The sequence below is a fragment of the Aulonocara sp. 'chitande type north' Nkhata Bay genome, linkage group LG4 (genome assembly GCF_057382095.1).
Source record: "Aulonocara sp. 'chitande type north' Nkhata Bay isolate Kocher_YH1m ecotype deep benthic linkage group LG4, A_spYH_male_GT1.1, whole genome shotgun sequence".
NCBI lineage: Eukaryota > Metazoa > Chordata > Actinopteri > Cichliformes > Cichlidae > Aulonocara > Aulonocara sp. 'chitande type north' Nkhata Bay.
This window is the reverse complement of record NC_141347.1, coordinates 16,131,294-16,154,075: the sequence shown is the minus strand read 5'-3', so window position 1 is coordinate 16,154,075 and position 22,782 is coordinate 16,131,294. Positions and strand designations below refer to the sequence as shown.

Sequence of the window (22,782 nt, the reverse complement as noted above, 5' to 3'; positions counted from 1 at the left end):
AAACAAATACAGCACCAGGAATGCTTCTGGCTGTTCATAAACCCAGTGAAGCTTCAAAATCCAAGAATGAAGAGTAAAATCAGGCTAGTTAGGCTTAACGGTTAATGAGAATGGTAAAAAAGATGCCCGAAGTCCTGTGAGAAACATCAATGAATCATCTACATCGGTTCTAGTTTTTGCTGGATCGAGCATTGAACATGTGACCGGTGTTCCATGGTAACAACAGCTGCTTTTTAGTGTTAAACAAACCTGATGAGGCTTTCACCCGACCTCAGATATGCATAAAATACTGTATATGTATGGGCTCAAAATGTGGTCATAAATATTTTGTACTTGTAAATCAGGATTTCAAAAAAAAGCGCCCCTCCAACAGCCAAACCCATCTGTTCTCTGATTGGATTGTTACATTTGTGATTGACATGACATTGACCAATCAGATGAAATGAAGAAAAATAGGGTCAAAATTTGTACTTGTAACTTGCAGGGGTTTTTTTTGGCTAAGTCCACACACAAATCTTTTTTACACATACAAATCCTGATTTACAAGTACAAAATATTTATGACCACATTTTGAGCCCATACATATGAGAGTATCAAAAGAAAGGTATTTTTCATTGTCAGTAATACATCTACTTTTGAAGCAGTCTCCAAAAAAAGGCAAATGCCTTCCAAATTACCCGGGAACACAGCGTCACGTCTGTATGTAGCAATTTACAACATACAGGTATAAACGTCTACAGCTTCAGCAGTTAACCTGATTTATTTTGCACACGTACAGTTCCACATTTATACGCTGATGTTAAAGTACTTTGGCTCAGGCAGCAGCCATCGGCTCTGTGACTCTTGTTGACATTTTATCACAGAATGTCCTTAATTTTTTTAAATCAATGTTTCCTCTACATAAACACATTTGTAATGTTGTTTTCCCCAAAATGATAACTAGTTTGACATTTATGGAAATACTCAGACTTGTTTCCCTGCTGAGTTAGATAAGAAGAGTGATTCCACTCTAGCGTCTATCCATATGAAGCTGGAGTGTAGCTTAAATATTCAAAACAGCGTTTTCTCCAAGTCTAATTCTTCTACCAGCACTACTGATGCTTCTTAATTAACAGGTTACACGTACACGGGGTCTTTTGAGGCCATGTTCTCTGTGAGGTGCAATACATTTTTGGTTTAAAGATAGAGGCCATGCAGGGCTATAAGCATGAATAAATCTAATAAAACAAATTTTTAACTTACTATACAGGACAACAGTAACCTCTCACTGAATCGTGTCGGACTGATGAATAAGAGGACCGTGACTCACTGAACATTCTTTTATTTATTTATTTTAAAGAATGAAAGCAAAAGATATTTTATTAATTGTGAGTTGTTGGGGTTTTTTTTATATAAGACTTGTAAAAAAAATTAACAAGGACATTAGACAAGTGCACATAAACACTTAAAAAAAATAAAAGGCTATAATTAACACATATTCAAAGACTGATTATAAGTTTGATTGAATTGTTAAAACAAATGTTAAGGCTCCACAAAGACAAACCTTTGCTAGGAACTTGTTGCACCATAATTTTGCTTGGATGTGTTATGAGCTGATTCAAGCAGCAGAATTAGACTCAAAACTGAATAAACTAAAGTTGGAAAATGCTGCATGATAAAGTAAGTTTAAACACTTTTTATCCATATTCTTGAATCACAGGTTTACTTTACAAAATGTCATGCATCTTTACAGCCCTTTCTTTATAGTGTAAATTTATAGTCACCAACCACTTCTTCAGGTCTTTGGTCACTTGGTCAACTACCTGTTAACACAAATGATTAAACAGCCAATCACAAAGCAGCAACGCAGTGTATTTAGGTATATAGACATGGACAGAACTGGCTGATCTGCTGAGATTTTCCCACAAAAACATCTCGAGGGTTTACAGAGAATGGTCCACAGAAGCGTCAGTTGTCTGAGTGAAAATGTCTTGTTGATGTCAGCAGGCTCATAGCAAGGCAACAGTAATTCAAATAACCACTTGTTACAGCCAAGGTATGCAGAAGAGCATCTCTCAGCACACATTTCCTCTAACTGAGGAGAGTGAGGTTTCAACGAAACTGGATAATAGAAAATTGGAAAAATGTTGTCTGATGTGGTTAATTTCAATTTCAACTACAACATTTAGATGTTAGGATTAAAAGGTTGAAAACATGGATCCATCCTGCCTTGTATCAACGGTTCAGTCTGCTGCTGCTGCTGGTGTAACGATGTGGGGAATATTTTCTGAAAATTATTAAAACACCACAATCTAAGTATTGATGATCATGTCCAAACCTTTATAGCCAACATCTGATGGCTGCTTCCAGCAGGATAATGCACAAAACTCACAGAGCCCAAATAATCTGGTTTCTTCAACATGACGATTAGTTCACTGTACTCAAATAACCTCCACAATCACCAGATCCCAATACAGTACATTTGAGATTCACATCACGGATGTACAGCAGACAAATCTGCAGCAACTGTGTGATGCTGTCGTGCCAATATGGAGCAACATCTCTGAGGAATTTTTCCAGCACCTTGTTGAATCTGTGCCACAGAGAATTAAGGCTGTAAAACAAAAAGGGCTCCAACCCAGGACTAGCAACCTGTACCTAATAAAGTGGCCGTCAGTGCTGTAATCATTTATTGGAGGACAAGAATCATGTTCGCTAATTTCAAGTTTTGATATGGAGCTAGGCGAAAACCTTAGCTCTGACATTGAAAACAAATGATACTGTGTAAAGAACATTTCCCTGATTATACAGTATAATAGGCTACATACATTTTAATGGTCAAGAATAGTGTTTTCCTGTTGCCTTAGCCCACAGCCAGAACAGAAAATATACTTTACCTCACGTCCCTCTGTTAACTTTACACTAACGCTGTAGTGCAGCTGTATTTTATGCAAATGTTTTTTATAAAGCAAGTCAGATTCCTGTGTAACAGCAAGTTCCAGCACATAAGCTGTATAAAGTTTGTATTGGAGTGGATGTAATAGCCAGTGTACACAGTAAGCCACAGCAGTGCTGGAGTATGTATGATAATTAATTCCAAATGTTGCGGCCCCCAAATTAAAGCCAGTGGCTTTAGCACAAAGCAGTCGGCGCTTATCAGCCCAAAACAGGTCAGCGTTCGATACCGCCTTTCATTCACCCTCCTCTCCTCTTCACCTCCCCTTTCCCGTGCCTCCCACTCTCCCCACAACCTCAGCTGACATCGGCTCGTCTCCCACTAATCCTCTTGTTACTGAAAAGAGATGGGATGAGAGAGAGGTGCAGGGGAGTCGGGCAAAGGGAGAAGAGGAGGAGAGGAAGGGGAGGAAAGGTGTAAGGAGGCAAATACAAAATTCAAGATTCAGCCATGTTCCTCCATTAAAATCAATGCTACCAGAACACAGTCGTGTGTAATAAAATTGTGTGTCTTGCTTAATGTCACTGCATATTCTGAGCTTTCTAGCTATGTATCTATACCAAGAGCCACTGATATTTATCTCCCTCTCTGTCCTTTGCTGCATCTCTTTCTCTCCCTCTCTCTCTTTTTTTCTCTTCATATCTCTGTCTCTCTGCCTTGCAGCATTAACTGCAAATGAAGCGTGTTGAGATGGAACACATTATGAGCTGGCCTACATGGCTGGCAGCTGTGTGTGTGTGTGTATGTGTGTGTGTTCATGTTTGGTAAATAGCTGGAATGCACACAGCGGACCATTTTCAAGGTTTTGGGAACGTACACACGCATGCATCTTTTCATATGTGTTTGTGCTTCCTGTCTGCATAATTCTATTGAAGGATGCTCAGTGCTGTCAACTACCTACATACACATGACTCCAGATAAGCAACTTACAATAGGAGTTGAAGCATCTCACTTATGGAGCTTCAGAGACAGGACATTTGGCCTTTTATTAAAGAAAGTTAAATGTGTTTGTAAACTAAATCTAAGAATGAATTTGAATCAGAGGGCCTTACATAGCAAACCCATACACAGGGTGGCAATTTTCCTAGACCACTTAGGGAGAAACGATAGACTATAAAACTGGTGGGTTCAGCAATCAAACATAAGAAACAGATATCACTAAAACAAGAGATGCCTGCAAGAAAGGCAAAGGATAAGAGGACAGCGAGGGAAAAGAGGAAACTACAGAGGAAATAATACACAAAGTTAATAACATGCTGTATTGTTTATATACTATTTACCCCAGTAAATTCACCTGAGCTAGGCCTAATAAAAAGCTTTATCAAAAAGAACAGTTACCCGATAGCTGAAGGCTCTGCATCCCATTCCCAGTTTTGATCACATGATTCTGTGTGTTGTAGATTTTTAAAACAACAACAACAACAACAATGGATTTCAAATTCCATTTGATTTTAAATGCAACCAGTGAAGAGAAACTAATATGGGAGAAGTCTCTACTTCCTAATCTATATTAGGAAGCAGAGACTTATATGTGTGTGTATGTCCTCGTATATATATATATATATGAGGACAGGCCCCTGCACGGTATGTACCACCGGCAGATAGCGGAGGTGGTTGATATCCAGAAATCCTACCAGTGGCTGGACAAAGCTGGACTGAAGGACAGCACAGAGGCACTAATCATGGCAGCACAAGAACAAGCTCTGAGCACAAGATCCATAGAGGCTGGGGTCTATCACACCAGGCAAGACCCCAGGTGCAGGCTGTGTAAAGATGCCCCAGAGACAATCCAGCACATAACAGCAGGGTGCAAGATGCTAGCAGGCAAGGCATACATGGAACGCCATAACCAAGTGGCCGGCATAGTATACAGGAACATCGGTGCCGAGTATAACCAGGAAGTCCCGAGGTCAAAATGGGAAACGCCCCCAAAGGTGGTGGAGAATGACCAAGCTAAGAGAAGAGCTCGAGAAAATGTGGAGGGTGAAGGTAACAGTGGTCCCAGTGGTAATTGGAGCACTAGGTGCGGTGACTAGGCGAGTGGCTCCAGCAGGTCCCGGGAACAACATCGGAGATCTCTGTCCAGAAGAGCGCAGTCCTAGGAACAGCTAAGATACTGCGCAGGACCCTCAAGCTCCCAGGCCTCTGGTAGAGGACCCGAGCTTGAAGGATTGACCGCCCGCAGGGGCGAGCGGGGAATTTATATATCTATCTATCTCTCTATTTCTCTCTGTCTCTCTCTGTCTCTCTCTCTCTCGCCATATATATATATATATATATATATATATATATATATATACTCTAAATGTAGTAACTTCAGTTTTCTATAAATGCAAAAATAGCTGGGTGGGTGGGTTTCAAATTCCATTTGATTTTAAATGCAAGCAGTGAAGAGAAACTAATATGGGAGAAGTCTCAATGATAGAGAAGATACATTAACAAGGTAATATATATTGGGCCGAGTTAAGAGCCCTGTGGAACTCCATGTCTAACCTTTCTGTGAAAGACTCCTCTTTCACATGAGCAAACTGAAATCTCTTGCAGATATATGTCTCAAACTAGCACATCATGTTAGCTTCATCACAGTGATATGCTCCAGTCTATGATCACTGATGTAAATTGCAGCAGGAGGAGGGGTTTAATAACAAAGAGGTAGCTGGATATGTTCAACTCTGGACCATTTTATCCAGTGGACTAAAATACATTTTTATTTGTACTTGAATATAATAAAACTTAAAAACAAATGGTACCTGTAGATCAAATATGATCAGGATGATCACATACAGTGGAAGTTTTGGTACTACTATAGATTAAATATTTGTTGAAATTAGCTCGTATGTTTTAGAGATATGACCTCATTTAATTTGAGATTAGCAGCTTTCCCATTAACATGAGTGCACATAAAGTGCTCGAGGTACACTGTTCTAGATGTCCTTTGCAAAAACTTTCAATTCATTGTTTTAAGCTGTTTGCTATAACTCTGAATACACCTTTTAGGACTGTAACAGTGCTTAACCTCACAGTAGTATGTATTGAGTGTGGAATGAGGGTTAGATAAAACTTAATCTCGCCATCGGATATTCTACTTGGAGAGCAAAACACACGTGCTCTGTATGGGTTTTGTACCCACCAGGCCTCTCCTGAGAGGAGACACTCCAGTGGGTATAAAAGCCAGGAACGTGAGGTGGACCTCAGCCAACTGTGGCAGGTGTGTCCCTGTAGCTAGAGGGAGCTTATCTTAGGCCATGAGAAAGCTGGAAGATAAAGGTATGTAACACTTATTTGTAGTTTCCCCTGTGTTAAAGGCCCTCCTGTCCCTCTCTGTACTCCTTCTTCATTCTTCCTCCACCATCTTGTATCAACTTTCACCCTTTATAAATATTGGTTCCACTCTTATTTAATTCAATTCTATTTATATATGACCAAATCACAACAACAGTCTCTCCAGAGCCTACAATAATCAGATGACCGCCTTATGAGCAAGAACTTGGTAACAGCGGAAAGAAAAACTCCTTTTTAACAGGAAGGAACCTCTGGCAGAACAAGCTCAGGAAGGGCCAGCCATCTGCTGTGACTATTTGGTTTAGAGGGGCCCTGGGTGGGTCCGGGATGGGCGTGAGGTTCTGGGGGCGCTCCGTCTCTGGGCTGGGACCCGGACTGGGCCTCGGGGGCTTGGGTCCTGGTTGGTGTGTTGCCGGGGTTGTGGGCGGGTGGGTGCATGGGGGCCCAGCCCTGGAGCAGGGTGCCGCCGGTGCGTCGAGCCACCTGGGGGGCTCTTCAACTGGTGGGGGAGATTGTCACATCTTGCAGGAGCTTTCCTCTCCTCAGGAGCTCCCTCTGCAGGAGGGGGAGATACAGGAGAGGTGGAGGAAGATCTCAGCCTGGGTGTTTATTGTCTTATGTAGTCTGGAAGATGAGTGGATGGTGGGGTGGGTGCAGTTTTCTCTGTGGAGGGGTTGGGTGGACTGTCCCGGGCTCTGTGGGGCCGGGCGGCGCTGCTGCACTGGGCCCGGTCTGGATGGGCCTGGGCCCCCTTTCCCTGGCGGGTCGCGGAGTATGGGGGTGCCTACTGGGGTCAGCGGGGGAGCTGGCCCCAGGGAGGGGTCACTTGCCCCTCCCTTCCTTCCCTCCCCATCTCCAGCTGCCTCCCTCTTCCCGCTCCACCACAACCACCCACACATGCAGGGCCTTGGAGTAGGGGTATGTCACCAGGGTGCAGAGGAGGCTACCCCCCCTCCCTGTCCCCTTCTGGCTGCCTCTGCCTCAATTTTATCCCACAACTTAGACATTCACATTACTCACACTCTCATTACACATACATATAGGATCTTGGGGGTGGGCACGATACACGGAGTCCAAAGTACCATCAGGGTGTACACCCCACCCCTGGCATCGTTGCCCACCTCTCAATTTTAAATACACGTAGACATTGAGGGCTAGCAGGAGGGACCATGCGCTTACCTGCTGCTCTCTGGCAGGTAGCTCCATGCCCTCCTGGGTTTTAAATGCACCTTAGAACACACATGCATCAACATTACAATGAGCGGGTGGAGGGAGGTTTGGAGTCTTCTCTCACCCCCGTTCTCTGCGACCTGCTGGAGCAGGGGGGCTAGGAGGAGGAGTTGGCCGTCCGACTGCGGTCTGGAGTGTGGGGCCTTCCTGCTGCTGCGGAGTCGGGGCGGTCTGCCTCCCCCCACCGCAGGGAAAAGGGAAACACCACCTGGGTCTGGGTGCAGTTCCCCCCTCCAGGGGCGAGGGCACCTAGACCCGGTTTGTAGAGTACGCTTGGGGAGTGTGATCGTGTGTACAGCGTCTCTTTATGTCTGTCTCCACGTTGGTTGAGTGTGGAGTAAGTGCATATGAGAGCATGAGGGTGGGAATGGATGTTTGTATCTGTGTGTGCCTGTATGTCTGTGTCTATATGTCAGGTTGGGTGTCAGGCGCCACCTCTCTGGGGACATCTCAGGCCCTCCAAGGTTTGGAGGCCTATCTCCCCCTACCACCACTTCCCCTGCCAGTGGCGGACCCCCTCAGACATCGGTGCGTTGGTGGTTCTTTGTGTCCGGGGATGGGCGTCCAGGTACACACCGGCTCACTCCTTGGCGGCCGCTTATCGGGGCCTGGAGCCTGGGGCTCGCTCGGGCCACTTCGGAGGTGGGGTGCCCCCGGCCTCTCGGCCTGGGGCTCGGTCACTCAGGCGCAGCTGGCTGCCAGCGGAGCTCACGGGCGTGTCACTGCAACTCCCCCTGGCTTCTGCTCCGCGGCTGCTGAGTGAGCCCTCATCTGGGACTCTCCTCAGCTCTTTCCGGGACAGTGGCGCAGCTGCCCCTCTGTTGGTCTTCCTTGGTCTCTTGTGTTCTGGGGGCCTCTGGATGTCTGGAGTTTTGATCTCCTCCACACCTGCTTCACGCCCTGGAGGACGGGGCTGTGGCCCCCCCACACCCTCTAGCAGATTATTACATGAAGGAACCTTTTAAAAAAACAAAAAACAAGCGCGTCCATGCTCACAGGTGTACACACGGGTGATCACACCCACAAACTACACCCTTTTTGGCTCCTACCTCAAAGCACACTGTGTTCTGTTGATCTTATGTGCTGCACAATAATGTTTAACATTTAGTATTTACTGTCATATTCCCATATATCATTGTGATGTTGTTTATTCTATTACTCTTGTTCTCTTCTGCTTGCTTTCTTTTTTCTTTCTCAGCAGGTGATCCAGGTGATTGATATATGCATTTTTTTTCTCTGCCCGTTCTGTTGGTTTTTGTCTTTTGCCCTTCTCCCCCGTCCCTCTTCTCAGCTGTTTCTCTTTCCCTCTTTCTTTCTCCCCTTCTTTCCCCCAGTCAAGTCTGTCCCGTATTCAGTAAGTGAAAATAAAATAAACAATAAAAGGTGAATCAAATGGACCATTACGGCAAGGCTGGGATGGTCAGTTTGGTAAAGTAAATCCGTTGGGCATCTTTCTTTGCCTTTAGACAACAATTCTGATGGCAAAAGAGCCGAACGGGACAGGCAAAAAAAAAAAAAAAAAAAGAGGGGAGGACACAAGGCTAAAGACATGCTATAGAATAGTCAGAGATTAATAATAATTAATGATTAAATGCAGAGTCTTGCATAAACACATATAGAGTGAAGACAGATGAGTGCAGACGAAACACTCAGTGCATCATGGGAAGCGTCCAGCAGCCTAGGCCTAAGGGAGGATTCAGGGTCACCTGATCCAGCCCTAACTATAAGCTTTATCAAAAAGAAAAGTTTTAAGTCTAGTCTTAAAAGTAGAGAGGGTGTCGGTCTCCCAAATCCAAACTGGGAGCTGGTTCCACAGAAGAAGGGTCTGAAAACTGAAGACTGATTTTTAAATAGCCTAGAAAGCCAGCAGTCCTCTCCGCCTAACCCTGTCTCTTTTTCTCTTCCTTTTCACGTTGCCACTGTGTCTTCATTTATTTGTGTTTTTCAGACTTACATGCTGATAGATCCTCACACTGTTGACTTTATGGATGTATTTGATAAATCGCTTGCTGTCTTTTTAATCAAAATATTTATGATTGTGGATTTTTCTGTGGATTGCCTCTTATAAGCTCTTCCCCACTACCGCTGCTTTCCTGGTGATGTGAATATTTATGTAACTGCTTGATTTTATTTTTTCTTCTCTCCTTCTTTGCTATTCATCCCACTGTGACTCTATGGCTTTTTAATATTACGTCTTAAACACTGACTATATTCTGGTCATTTTTTTGCCAACTCCAGATGCATTTAAAAGTACATTCAGCGACCACATCACAAAGGAGTCATCAGATTTCAGTCTACAGGATTGAGATCTGATGACTGTAGAGGCCATTTGAGTTCACTGAACTCAAATGAAATACAGAAACCTGCTTGAGGTTAACCAGCTTGAGCTGGAAGCAGCCATCAAAAGATGGGTACACTGTGGCCATAAAGGGATGGACATGTCAGTAACAATACTCAGGTAGACTGGAAGGATGCTCACACTAAATTCTGACCCTAACGTAGCAGCAGAAATCAAGAGTTATCAGACCTGGCAACGATTTTCAGTCTTGTATTGTCCAATTTTGGTGAGCTTGTGCCAATTATAGCCTCAATGCCCTGTTCTTAGCTGATGAAAGTGGCACTGGATGTGGTCTTCTGCTGCTGTACCACATTTGCTTCAAGGTTGGATGTGTTGTGTGTTCAGAGATGCTGTTCTGCATACTTTGGTTGTAACAAGTGGCTATTTGAAGTAGCGTCATCCTCCTTTCAGCTCAAAGCGGTCGGGTTTGATTACATATGTGTTAAAGAGCACTTGAACAAACATATTTAATGAAATGGCCAGTGAATATATATTTTCCATATTATTATATAGCATATTATTTGTGAATTAGCTCATCAAAGTTTGCGTTTTAAGTATGTGATAACGTCGAAGAACGCTGAAACATGCTGATGAAGGCATGCAAAGTTTTCACACTTATGTAAATGATCTGGCGACGTGAGACCCAGGGAGTGACAGTAAGTAGGACTCATAATTAGAAAAAGTTAAAAGCTGATAAAGAGCAGGTGAAACACAATGTGATATCTGCGTTATAGAAATCAGCCTAAGGTGTCTTTGCTTTTGATTAAAGATGGAAATGGCCACACTGGAGATCATTTTAAAGTTTGTGCTGTTCTGGTTCCGTCTTTACTTCTATTTCTTTGGGGAACATACTTGCCAGCGGTGAAGCTTGGTGTTGCCTTTCATAAATCTATACATAAAAAATGAGCCAGGTTGTGTGTTAATGAGCCTCTGCCCCAGAGAAAGCCCCTCCTGCTTTACTACGAGTGCATCCACCCAGGATCCCTCACCTCCTGCAGAAAGTCACAGTTGGTGTACTCGACCCCCTCAAGTTTGTCTCTTTCCTCTCTTTGCTTAGCACCTCTCAGCACTCACTCCTCTCTGCAGCTCTCCTTTACTGTATGCAGTTTCCCAGCATATCCATAAATTATACTGAAAATGGCTTGATCTCCTAATATCCTATTTCCTTATGAACAGCCTGACTCACGTTTGTTCTAACTGATTATTTTCCACATGTTTAAGTCCAGACTCAACTTTTCTTTCTACTTGCACTTGTGTGTTTACTAGCAAAATGTTATTACATGAAGATTGGAAAAGCCCTAAAGGAAGGGAAGTGGGGGTGCTATGCTTCATCCAAAAACTTTCTGTGCAATGCAAATGGACTGAATACACCACTGTTCTGTTTTGTTCAGTGCTGAAAAAAGAGAGATGTTTCTTATTTTCAAGGCTTAGCAAGTCCAACCAGCTACAACGCCTTTTCTTAGATGAAGGTCAAGAAGGTCTTCTGTATTCTTGTGGGGCAACATTCACATTCTTCTTAACATTTAATAATAAAGTTTAAATACTTTAGATAGTGAAACTTAACTGGAAAGATTAGATGTTCAGGTGAGTTTTTCCTAACATACCATGTGACTGCACACAGGATTTTGTGCCGCAGCAGGTGGTTTCATTTCAGGGATCACTAGCATCAACATTTCCACTGTGAGAGACAGACAACAAATTTTTTAGGGTATCCACTTTGATCTACAAATGTAAAGAAAATACCAGAGTTTTGTGGGTTTTGAATGAACAGTCTCTGGTTATCAGTTCAAGCACATTTGATGCTGTTTCTTGTGTTCTGTGTTGTTTCTCATTTGTAAGCCAAAAAAGGAAAAAAAGCAAGTACAGGTTTTGGAAATAAAAATTTTTTAAATAAGAATTGATACAATTCACCTGTGTGCAGTAAAGATAAACTTTCTGCAAACAGCAAAGTAACCTGGCTCATGCTACAGGCTCATGCTAGTGGCATAACCAAAATTACTGCTTCTGTGTGCACTGAACTTGCCTTTGAAATAATTGCTTTGAAGACTTTGAGGACCAGGTTTGTGTCCATTCAAAGTCAGTTGCCATCTTCAAAGCACCTTGACAATAAAAGTGCAAAAAGACAGATCCTCTGCTTTCCGTTGGCGATTGAATTGGGTCAAGCTGACAATTACCTGCAAAAGTTCGTCATGATATCGCAATCAGCTGTGATAAAGTCTTCATTCTCAGCTGACTGCAGGTTTCCCAACCCTATAAACAGCACATTTGCATACATATGCTTACTCTTGGCCATTGATTGGTGCTCGTAACAATTTGCATAGCTGTATGAGAGTGACTGCAGTCAGTTTGAGTTAGCCCACGCGTGCGAGCTGTCCAATCACCTTGCAATTGAAAGGTGATTGGACATGGACTATGCAGAGGTTGGCAGTGTTGTACACTATGTAACATCTTATAATCAGTCTCCAACACCAAAGCTTTCACTGGGGAAACACCGATTTTTTTCCTAGTTGCAAGGAGGCCGATGTCCTATTTTTACTGTATTGTGACTGAGCAATAAGCATAAAGACTTGAAACAGAGGAAGACAGACAGACATGAGAGTGAACAGGATTTATTTGACCTCGGGTACGAAAGGGAAGCGCTTCCTAATCATTTGTTCGTTGCACCATCACAGTACAGAAACTGAACAATATTGCAGTTTCTTTAGTTCAAAAGAGCTTGTGCTTTAAGTTGATTGTCCGCTATAGGGTGTTTAACAGCAGTGGATTCTCTTTTCCATCCCAATCCATCCCACTCTCCTCCAACAATATTTTTTCTGTCGTTCCTCCCTCTCATCACATCCTCTCCCCTTCATAATCTCTGAACCCCACCTGCAGAGGAACCGTCGGGACACCTGCAACTTTGACAAGGAGTTCACCAAGATGGCTGTGGACTTGACGCCAACAGACAAGCTCGTCATCATGAACCTGGACCAGGACGATTTCCTCGGCTTTTCCTACATCAACCCGGAATACGTGGCCCCCGCTAATTAACACCGATGGACCGATAGAGGAGGTTTCAAAGCAGTAAATGTGTATGTTCAGTAAATGTCTGTAGTTCTTTTAGGCCATACTGGGGTATCTCCAAGATTGCAGCCCAAAACAGGAATCACAGCACCAAACACTGGATACCAAAGACGTTGAAGTATTGAATCAAAAATGTCCGAGGTGTCAACATCTGCTTTTTGTGCAGGGCAGGAACAAGAGAAAATATCAACTGCATTAATCCAACCGGTTTTATTCAGTGTAGAGAAGCACAAGCTTACCGCTTCACTCGTGTCAGCTCACTCTTTCTTTATTCAACGATAGAATTCCTGATGTGTTTATGGCATTGTATCTGCAACAAGCCTTTCACCGCTCTTAGTATTCTTAAAGTGAAGTATTGCATTATGTTCCCTTGTGTTATCCCACAAGTTTCACAGCATCATTGTGACATCTACAAAGCACCATCGCGCAAATCCAGGCTCATATTTTCCTGGCATTGCTAAATTGGCCGCCATCGATGAGCGCTGATAGTTCCAGGTTTAACTCTGGATCCCTGTCATGCACAGTAAAATGGGACCAAGACCTACGAAGCACACTGGAATGTAGATTTGGTGTTTATGAATGTTTTTACAACATAACTGGCGTGTCACGGTGTTAGCAATGTAAAGTTTTATATATATTCTAATGTTGTTACTCTTGTGTCTTTGTAAAAATTGTATAGGAGTAAAACTTTCTAACTTCTTGAACTGTATGCACATCTGCATTTCGTAATATCAACCGTATCCTCTGCATTCATCCTGACACACACCGCGAGCAGTACCGCCAACCACTTCCACTGGGCCATTGTTCCCATCCCACTCTCATGAGGCTTAGCGTCTCACACTTAGCGAGCTTCACAGCCTTTTTAGGGTTTTTTTTTTTTACCCCCTCTTTTTCTTTTTCCTCTATTTCCTCCTTTTCACCCTCCATCCGCCCCTCTGATGCCTCTCTTATTATTATCAGAATTGTTTTGGCTCTAGCCCGTATGTCTGCCAGGGCTTCAGTGGGAGCCTGGTGCGATGAGTCGTCGCAGGAGTTGGCAATGCAGCAGTCACCAGTGGGGCATCCACACGTGCGCAGACGGTGAACGCTGAGCTGCTTTGACAGCCTCCAAGGGAGTCATTTCACAAACAGCAATAATAAAAAAGCAATGCTGCTTTTTCATATTTTTTTTTATTTTAATTTAAACCACCTGCCTGTAATTTATTTGTGTATGTGTGCATTTCTTGACAGTCATCCATATATTAGAATATATGTACGTGAGTGTGTGTGTGTGACAGACAGAATTACATGTATGTATTTTGGGTCACACACACAAGCACCCATACCTGTGTACACCCACGTAGCCATACAGTCAGATCCTCGACTGAGGGTTGGAATTACTAGGTGAAGCGTAACAAGGCGGACAATGACTAAGAAATGTTTGCACCTGGAGGCACACAAGACATATACTGTAGGTCCGTTGCACAGGCCTAGATTCCCATCCTCCTCCTTCTCCTGCTGCTTTAATCAGCACAAACAGCATCTTCATGAAAGGACGCACGCCTGTAGTGTCTTCAATAACGTGCACACAGCATCTTCGAGCTTTGGTGAAACTTTACTCTGCCGTCCTTATGTTTTGCTTCTTTGCTGTATAATATAAAATTTAAAAAAACAACAACTGCCCTTTGTGTGTCAGCCATATATTTCTCTGGTCAAGGGTGTAAATATCTCCTAATATTAATCACGCCCAGTCTCAGCATCTGCTGTTGACAACCCCACACCCCAAAGCGCTCGATAGCACTCAGCCAGCTGTCTTGTGAATTTGTATGGCCGAGTTAATGAGTGAGCACGGCACACTACATGCGTGTGACTCAGATATCTTAAGCGCTGCTCAGTTTTAATATAGGTCTGTCTTTAAATCTGATAAGAAATGTTCTCTTCAGCTTCAGCATCGTTTGACTAAACAGCGCCAACATGAAAAAATGACCGTAACACACGCACAAGCTGGTTTAAGAAGCTAGCAGATATGTTTCACATTTTTAAAAAAAATTACAGGACTATGAGGAAGTATACTATGCATGCATGTGACGATCTCTCTTTTTCATATCTTGTTCCATATGATATGGACTTATTCTATATTAAGTGTTGGACTGGTGTGTGTGGGTATGTGTGTGATAGTTTCTTTATTAGACAGTAAAAGGGTTTTTATGTCGCTTAATTTATGATATGTCTCGTGTCATTGCTGCACATTTACTGAATATTATTGAAAGACTGTGTTTTGCTTTTATTTGTACAGATATAAATATTTTTGAAGTACATAGGGGTAAGAGTCTTCCATTTCCATAGTTGTATTTATACTCAGAAATCAATGTGTTTAGGGGTAAAAATGATGTATGTAAGTTGCAATAGAAAACATGGAGCGAAAACTAGATATAAATATACATCTGTGCTGACTGAAATCCAGCAAGATCTAGATGTTTAGTGCTCTGCCACTCGTATGTGGACTGTATTGGCCTGAAAGTGTCCTTCCCTCCTGTCTCTCCTCCCGACCTTTCCTTTGATCACGCCTTTCCATCTGTCATTTTATTTTCTGCTCTGACCTTTCTCTCCCCTTCTTCCTCTCTTCCTCTCCCACTCAGCTTCCTCGTTGTCTTTCTCTTTCTTCGTTCCTTTCCTCTTGACCTTTATCCCTTCCTGCAGCTTTTTCCCTTGCTTCTTCCCTCGTCTTCTCGAGGCATTTCAGTTTCATTTGCCTCTCATTATCCCTGATTGGTCCCGTTCTCTTCCCCTTTACCCTTCTCTCTTACGGTTTGTAGCCTTTCAAAGGCTACATGACACTAAACATAACAACCGAGGAGCTGCTGCTAAGGTTTAATTAACATTTGATGGCTGCATTTTGACCTTACTTCTGCTTTGATTTAGGCTGGGCTTACATTCTAAACAACAAGTGATTTAACAATAACCTGAAGATAATTTTCAGTGTTTAAATGCAGAAAACTGCAAGAAAAGAGTAAGGATGTGTTTTATGAGATAAGATAGTTCACTGATTTAATAATAATAACAATAATAATAATAATAATAATAATAATGTTTTGTGATGCTTGCGGTTGTAAAGTAATAAATTATGTTGCAAAATCACATGTTGGCTTGTTTCCTTGTTTTTGGTCTGTTTTGTTTTGAATGTCTTTCTTTTTTCTAGATCATCTGTTATATTCTCACTGTGAAAATATGATAAAAAAAAAAAAGTAAGTGGAGCAGTTATAGCATCACAAGCTGTTGCATACAGGTCAAATCACTGGTTAAACTTTGCCATCAATATATCAACAGTTCATGGGCTGTTGTGTTAATGATGAAATTTGATTTCAAAATCTTTTATTTTTTAAGAACTGATAACAACCATTAATTAATCTGAAATGATGCAAAATGCCACAGGAGTTTAGAAAACCTTTTTATTACCGTAGTAAATCTGTAAGAATGTGCAGAAATTAACGAGGTATCTCTTCATAATATTTTGTACAGCAAATGCAAAATGTGTCTTTATCATTACGCATACTTTTTAATGGCTTTCAGCAAACAGGTATAGACAAACACCTCTGAAGGCACCACGTATATGGCCCTTTCTCATAATGTCAATATTAATGTAACAGTGATTAATATTTTATTTGAAGGAAAACTGATGAACAAATATGAAGATAAAGGGTTAAAAAAAAAAGCCCAGAAGAAGAACAAGTAGGACATGGATTTAAAATTACATATGAGGATAAACTGAATACTGGACCTTTCTAAATGTCTGTGCAACATATACTGTTGTATATATAGAATCAGTGATAGACTTTGTGACCTTATCTCCGTGTAGTTTCCCTCTCAAGTACAACAAAAGGCAAAAAACAGGAGCTCCACAGATTAGCCACAGGACAGAAGTTGCAACTACAGTATGTTCAATACTAGTTCATGGTCAAGTTTATTTATATAGCACATTTCCAAACAGTCCAAATGTTTTAAAAATAATGTAGATTTCTATTTGAAATTCATGCTCTTAATATATACTGTTATTGTCACGGTTCTGGGTCATTTTGACCCAGCATTTTCAGTTTCTTGTATTTTGCTGTTTATTCTGTATTATGGTTTACTTTCAGATTCTTTAGTTGTCCTGTTTTGAATATTATAATCCTCAGTTTCAGTGTTATTCTGGTTAAGAGTTTCGTTCTTAGGTTTAGTTCAGTGTCTGTCATGTTTCTGGTTTTACTTTGAAGGTCCGTGTCTCGTGTTAGTGTGTGCAGTGTTACTCTCCCCTGCGTTGTCATTATGTTTCATTCGAGTCAGCTGTGTCTCCACGTCTCCTGATCACCCCATGTGTGTATCTAAGTCCTCAGACTCCGTGTGTTTAACATTGCGTTGTCTGTGTTACCCACCCCATTTTTGGTCATAGTTTATTGCCACAGTGTGTTGTCATAGTTCAGGTCTTAGTAGTCAGTTTTTCATGGTTGCTCTTAGTTTCCTTAGTTTTCATATTCAGTTCCTGCTACCAGCCAAATAAAGGCTCGTTTTTGGTTCTCAGGTTCCGTCTCCTCGCCTCTGTCTGCTCCTGGGTCCTCAACACAAACCCACACATGGTCTGCCTCCGCAGCCCGTGACAGTTATTCTCTATGTGCCACTGTCTAGATGTACTATGATATACTTTGAGGGTCTTTAGAGTAATTTTAGGCTACTTTTGCACAATGGTGCTGAGTTTGCATGTCTGAATCCGGACTGGGGATTCATGCTTTGCATGGGAGTTTGCATGTTGGCCACATGTCTGTATGGGTCCCCTCGGAGTACTCAAGCTTCCTCCTTCAGTCAAAAGATGTGCGTGGGGTTGTGAATGGTTGTCTGTCTCTATGCATTAATCCTGCAACAGACTGGCCACCTGTGTACCCTCCATGCTGGCTAGTGACAGCTGGGATAGGCTCCGCCCTCCGGATGATGCTGAACTGGATAATAAGAAGAAGGTGAATGGATGGATGGCTAATAGGGTGAAGGATTCAGGTTAGAAATTGTATTTGTATTCAATTGCAAGTCATTTGTTCTTTGATCTCTGGGCCCCTATACAGAAGAGGCTCCCATTTAACAAGTGAATACTTTATGCATAATCATGATTGTGACTGCATTTTGTGGATAAACTGAAAGTGAAATAAGCATTTGTTCTATATGAGAGCACACAGAGAGAACTGCAAAAGTAAATTATGTCATGCCAAACATGAACCTTCCCTGAAGACATGTTTTAAAAAATCATTAAAATCACTGTATGCTAAATGCATATAGGCATACATATGCAAACACACTGGCAGCATGAACTATGACAGAAACTGGAGCGACCATAAATAAGTATAAAGTGCAGCAGAGGCTTTCACACTTTCAAACAAGGGAACATAAAATTAGACTCAATAACTGTTTATTTGTTTGTTTGTTTGTTCCCCTTAGGCTTGCAATGGTGAGAGAGCGGGGTGTTGATTGGAGCCTGCCCCAAGGCAGTGACAGAGGAAGCACTGATTTTGGTATATGCATTTTAGCTCTGTGCCTTTCAGAGCATGCTGAAGCGAGGAAGCTACATGCTATTGCTGAATGAAAAAGAAAAAAAGATGATGGGGGAGTTTTGAGGTAAAAACGACGCTCTCTGCAGCAGACTGACGAGAGATGAAAAAGGAAAACTGACAAAAGCAAAAGATTCTCTTATTTTTTCATTCAGTGGCTCTTTAAAACGCTCAAGAGGGTAGCATGACAGAGGAGCTTATTGGATTTATTTCACCCTATCTCCTTTCTTGCCCTCTCTTCTACCACCTCTCACTCTCTCTCTCTCACATACAGCCGCACAGACGTTTTCATTAGGCAACCATATTAGGCACACCTTCACACCATCAGACATGTTTCTTCCCAGCTAAAGTGTCCCTCTGTTTCTCTGTTTCTCTATTTCATTCACACCACACCTCATTCTTAATCAATCAATGTCAAAGTCTGTTATGTTTTTACCTAATCTGACACACACACACACACACAGTCATGTTCCCATATCTTTATGAGACATTCACTGACCTGTTTTCCTGTTTGCTCATAACTTTAAACCAAGTCTTTAAAGCCTCAGTCACACTTATAGGAAAAATAAAACAGCTAGGAAAAACCAGTGGTTGCTTTTAAGTATTTTGGTGTTGGGAGACTGACATTAAGTAGTTCCTGGTTGCCCAGATGTTCATCATGAAAGACCATCAACCTCTGGGCAACTACTTTCAATTACAAGACAATTACACAGGCAATTGAGAAGCAACACGTCTAGGAAAAAGTTGCCATCCAACTTGGACTGATTTCATTCAGACAGAAGAATTTAAAATAATTGCAAATACTTTACAAATGCAGACAGACCAACTCATTGCAATCAACTGGAGTCAGCCTGCGAGCGGTCCCAAATTAATGGATAACACCTCTGCTTAATTATTTATATCACTTCCACTGATGTTTTTTTAAAGTAATTTGCACCCTGCATGGGGTAATGTAGAGACGAACGACGTGATGGGGACCCCTCCAGAGCTCCAAGGCAACTAGCATCAAGATCCTGACTCCACTGCAATAAATATTTAAAAAAGTAGACGGCAACAGGTTAGCAAATTTCGCTGCTCTATCACAGTTACAATTATTAGCATGAAGCAGACTGGTTTCATCTTATTGCTGTATCACCATCTCGACACATCTTGAAGACACCAGGTGACAGCGAGTGGAGACTGCAAACGATTGCCGTAATTTTGGTGATGCCATGGTCTCTAGCCACTGTTTTCGCCAGTGTGACTGTAGCATAAACTAAACTCTTCAAGCTAACGTCCATGTCCCTGCACCATGAATTACATAAAGGAAACATTAGAACTCATTAGAAACACTTTTCATGTGACAATGAAAAAAAGTGTTTGTCATGCACATTACAATCACCCAGAAATGAATGATTACTTCACATTTGAAGACCTACCACGTACAGAAGACTGAACTCTGGCCGTGCCAGAGGCAACACACACATCTGAAAAACTCTGATTTCTCTCCAACGCACTCACTTGTATACATCATTAAATATACGAGCACAGTCACACAAAAATGCAACATCACCACTAGCTGCCCCACACTCCCCATCTGTAAATCTATCCAGCTCACCCTCCTTACGGCACATTTCTCTTCCTCCAAACAGCTTACCTTTTGCTCTCTAATTTCTCTGTGGTTTTCAGTTTCCTCTAACTTCTTCCTCCTCCTCCTAATCTCTGAACACTGGCCAGAGGTGTGAGAAGGTTCCAGCTCACCAAGCAGAAGCCCTGCAGTCTTCCTCCTCCTCCCCGCTTCAAGAACCTCCCCATATCTCTATCCTCATCCTTCTGTTGCACTGCCAATAACTGAGGAGAGGAGAGAAAAAGAGAGCAGAAACAGCTCTCCCAATGACAGAGAAAGGGCAAACATAGGACATTTTGGTGATTGCTAACGTCATGTCCCAAATGCCTTTCCCCACAAGGGCCTCCTCGAGTCCTGTCTCTCTCTGCTGCCTACCAACACCATCACTGTAATCACACTTTGGTTAGAAGTTAATAGTTTGTCGTTATAAAAAGTTCCTGTCAGTAGTCTGCACTTTATGCCATATCTAAGAGAGCAAAAGGGTTTTAAGAGAGGAAATTAAGCCACAAGGTGATGCTGATCTTACAACAATCTGCATTACTCATGGTAAGAAATCTGACTGCAGTTTTTTAGTGTTTCTGCTGACATCCTGAAAGAAACCTAAGATTTACTGTTGTCGATATTTATAAAACACGTGCCTGCTGTGATAAATATATCACAACTGCAGTGTTTAATTCTTAGTAGTAGTACCTCTCTATATAAAATATACTTACCTTACCTATACCTCATGACCACAGAGTAGGAAACCTGAAAGTATATTTTCAATTCAATTCAATTCAATTCAATTTTATTTATATAGCGCCAAATCACAACATAAGTCGCCTCAAGGTGCTTCATAGATACAGAGAAAAACCCAACAATCATATGACCCCCTATGACCAAGCACTTTGGCGACAGTGGGAAGGAAAAACTCCCTTTTAACAGGAAGAAACCTCCGGCAGAACCAGGCTCAGGGAGGGGCGGGGCCATCTGCTGCGACCGGTTGGGGTGAGAGAAGGAAGACAGGATAAAAGACATGCTGTGGAAGAGAGACAGAAGTTAATAACAGATATGATCATTTTATATACATGTTGCCAATGCTGCATTCTGTCAGTAACCTTTTTAAATAAAATATATACCCAAGAGAGTGGCTCATGGGTGCAGTGGTTAACCTTGTCACAAGAAGGTTCTGGGCATGTTCGTGATTGTCTGTCTCTGTGTGGAGCTGGTAGATCCACAGGCGACCTCTCCTGGGTGTACCCTGCCCCTCGCCCTATGACAGCTAACCCCTGTTGAACTCCATAAGCAGAAGAAAATGAACGAATGGGTATCTAAAAGTCAACTCTCTGCAATGGAGGGGGGGGGGGGGGGGGGGGTGGTCTCAAAGTTTGGGCTCATGTGAACAAGAAAAATGCAAACATCCAAAAAATTGTAGGTAGCGTTCGTAACCTGCCCAGAGAATCTTGTGCTGCCTTGAGTTTACCGTTTTTAACCATCAGTGAGGCAGTGTTTGTTGACACCAGCTCCATGTGTTAATGTTAGGAAGGGTTAGCCATGTATGATGGATAGAAAGAAGATCTGAAACTGAAGAGAAATGCTCCCTCAGTCTTTCTCTGTGCTGCTTTATAGAATGACACAAACTGTTGGTGTTTCATCTTTTCTTGACACGCTTGCAGGCTGCACAAAATGTTCCCTCGCTGTGCCACTGGTCAGACTTTGGCTCTATAACTTTTATGCTCTACTCAAAAAACAAGAACATTTCATCTACTGAAAAATGCTGCTTGTATTCTGTAAACTGATTGCATCAACATGTCACCATTCAACCATTTCTTTTTCTATATCCTTTCTTCATCTTCTTCCACCTGTCCTTTCCTCACTTGTTGCCTCCTCCATTGCCTTTTGCCCACCCTTCATTCTTTTTCTTCCTTATCTCTCCACTTCTCTTCTCAGCCACCATCCAAACTCACTTCGACATCTCCTTTCCCGCCCTCCTTCCTCTCTTCGGCTTCCCTGCTTTCCGTCTCTCACCAGAGGTGAAACGCTGTACTTCTCTTCCTAAAGTCATTTCTATGTTAATGAGTCTTCTTGTGAGATAATGCAGCCGAGCAAGGGCCTCGGACACACACACACACACAGATACACAGAGGAAGAGCAAGTGAGAAGAATGATAGGACCTGTCACTGCACTCTCTGGTGATCAGTTCATGGATTTATTTATCTGTAATCCTTCTCCCCCTGCTCTCTGTGCTCTGTGCTCACTTTTCTGTCTCTCTGTTTTTGATTGTTTTAATTCCTCAGCCTTTAATAGAGTCAGAGAATCAGTCAGTGAGCTGTGGCACCTAAACACTTAAGTGGATGGATGGGCTCCAGAAAAGAAGCCACGTTTCCATTCCTTGGGTTTAGGCAGGCTACAGCAAGCTTTAAACCCCCCTCTGATTTCCATATATACACATGTTACTCAGGTATACACCTATGATACTTGCACCCACGGTCACGCGCACTCCGGTGTGTTAAGTGAAGCATGAAGAGCAGACCGCCTCGTGTGGAATCCTCGCTGAAGTGGAGTCATTAAAAACGGTCCGTGGCTCTTTAAGTGGCGTCTGTGCTTCTCTCCCGAGCGCGATTCTCCATGCATCGCTTGCCAATCTCTCTCCCGCTCTCTCTTTTCTAACTAATCAGTGCGGCGCAGGAGCTACTGGCGCCGCGGCTAGCGGAGGAGAGAGGAGAAAACAGAAAAACAGAGAGGGGAGGAGGAGGAGGGGGATGACGCTGCGTTTCAAATGAGCACCAAGGACAGCGCC

The 22,782-nt window shown here is 42.5% G+C and overlaps 1 protein-coding gene across 1 annotated transcript in view; it reads left to right on the top strand.

Moving 5' to 3' along the window:
- The window catches only part of prkcbb (protein kinase C, beta b), a 108,042-nt gene extending 92,113 nt beyond the window's left edge, over nucleotides 1-15,929 (top strand). Inside the window, exon 17 of the mRNA XM_086288743.1 lies at nucleotides 12,660-15,929. Within this exon, the coding sequence (XP_086144869.1) occupies nucleotides 12,660-12,815 (156 nt within the window). The 3' untranslated portion in view covers nucleotides 12,816-15,929. The remainder of the gene's footprint in view (nucleotides 1-12,659) is intronic.
- Nucleotides 15,930-22,782: the final 6,853 nt, after the last annotated feature.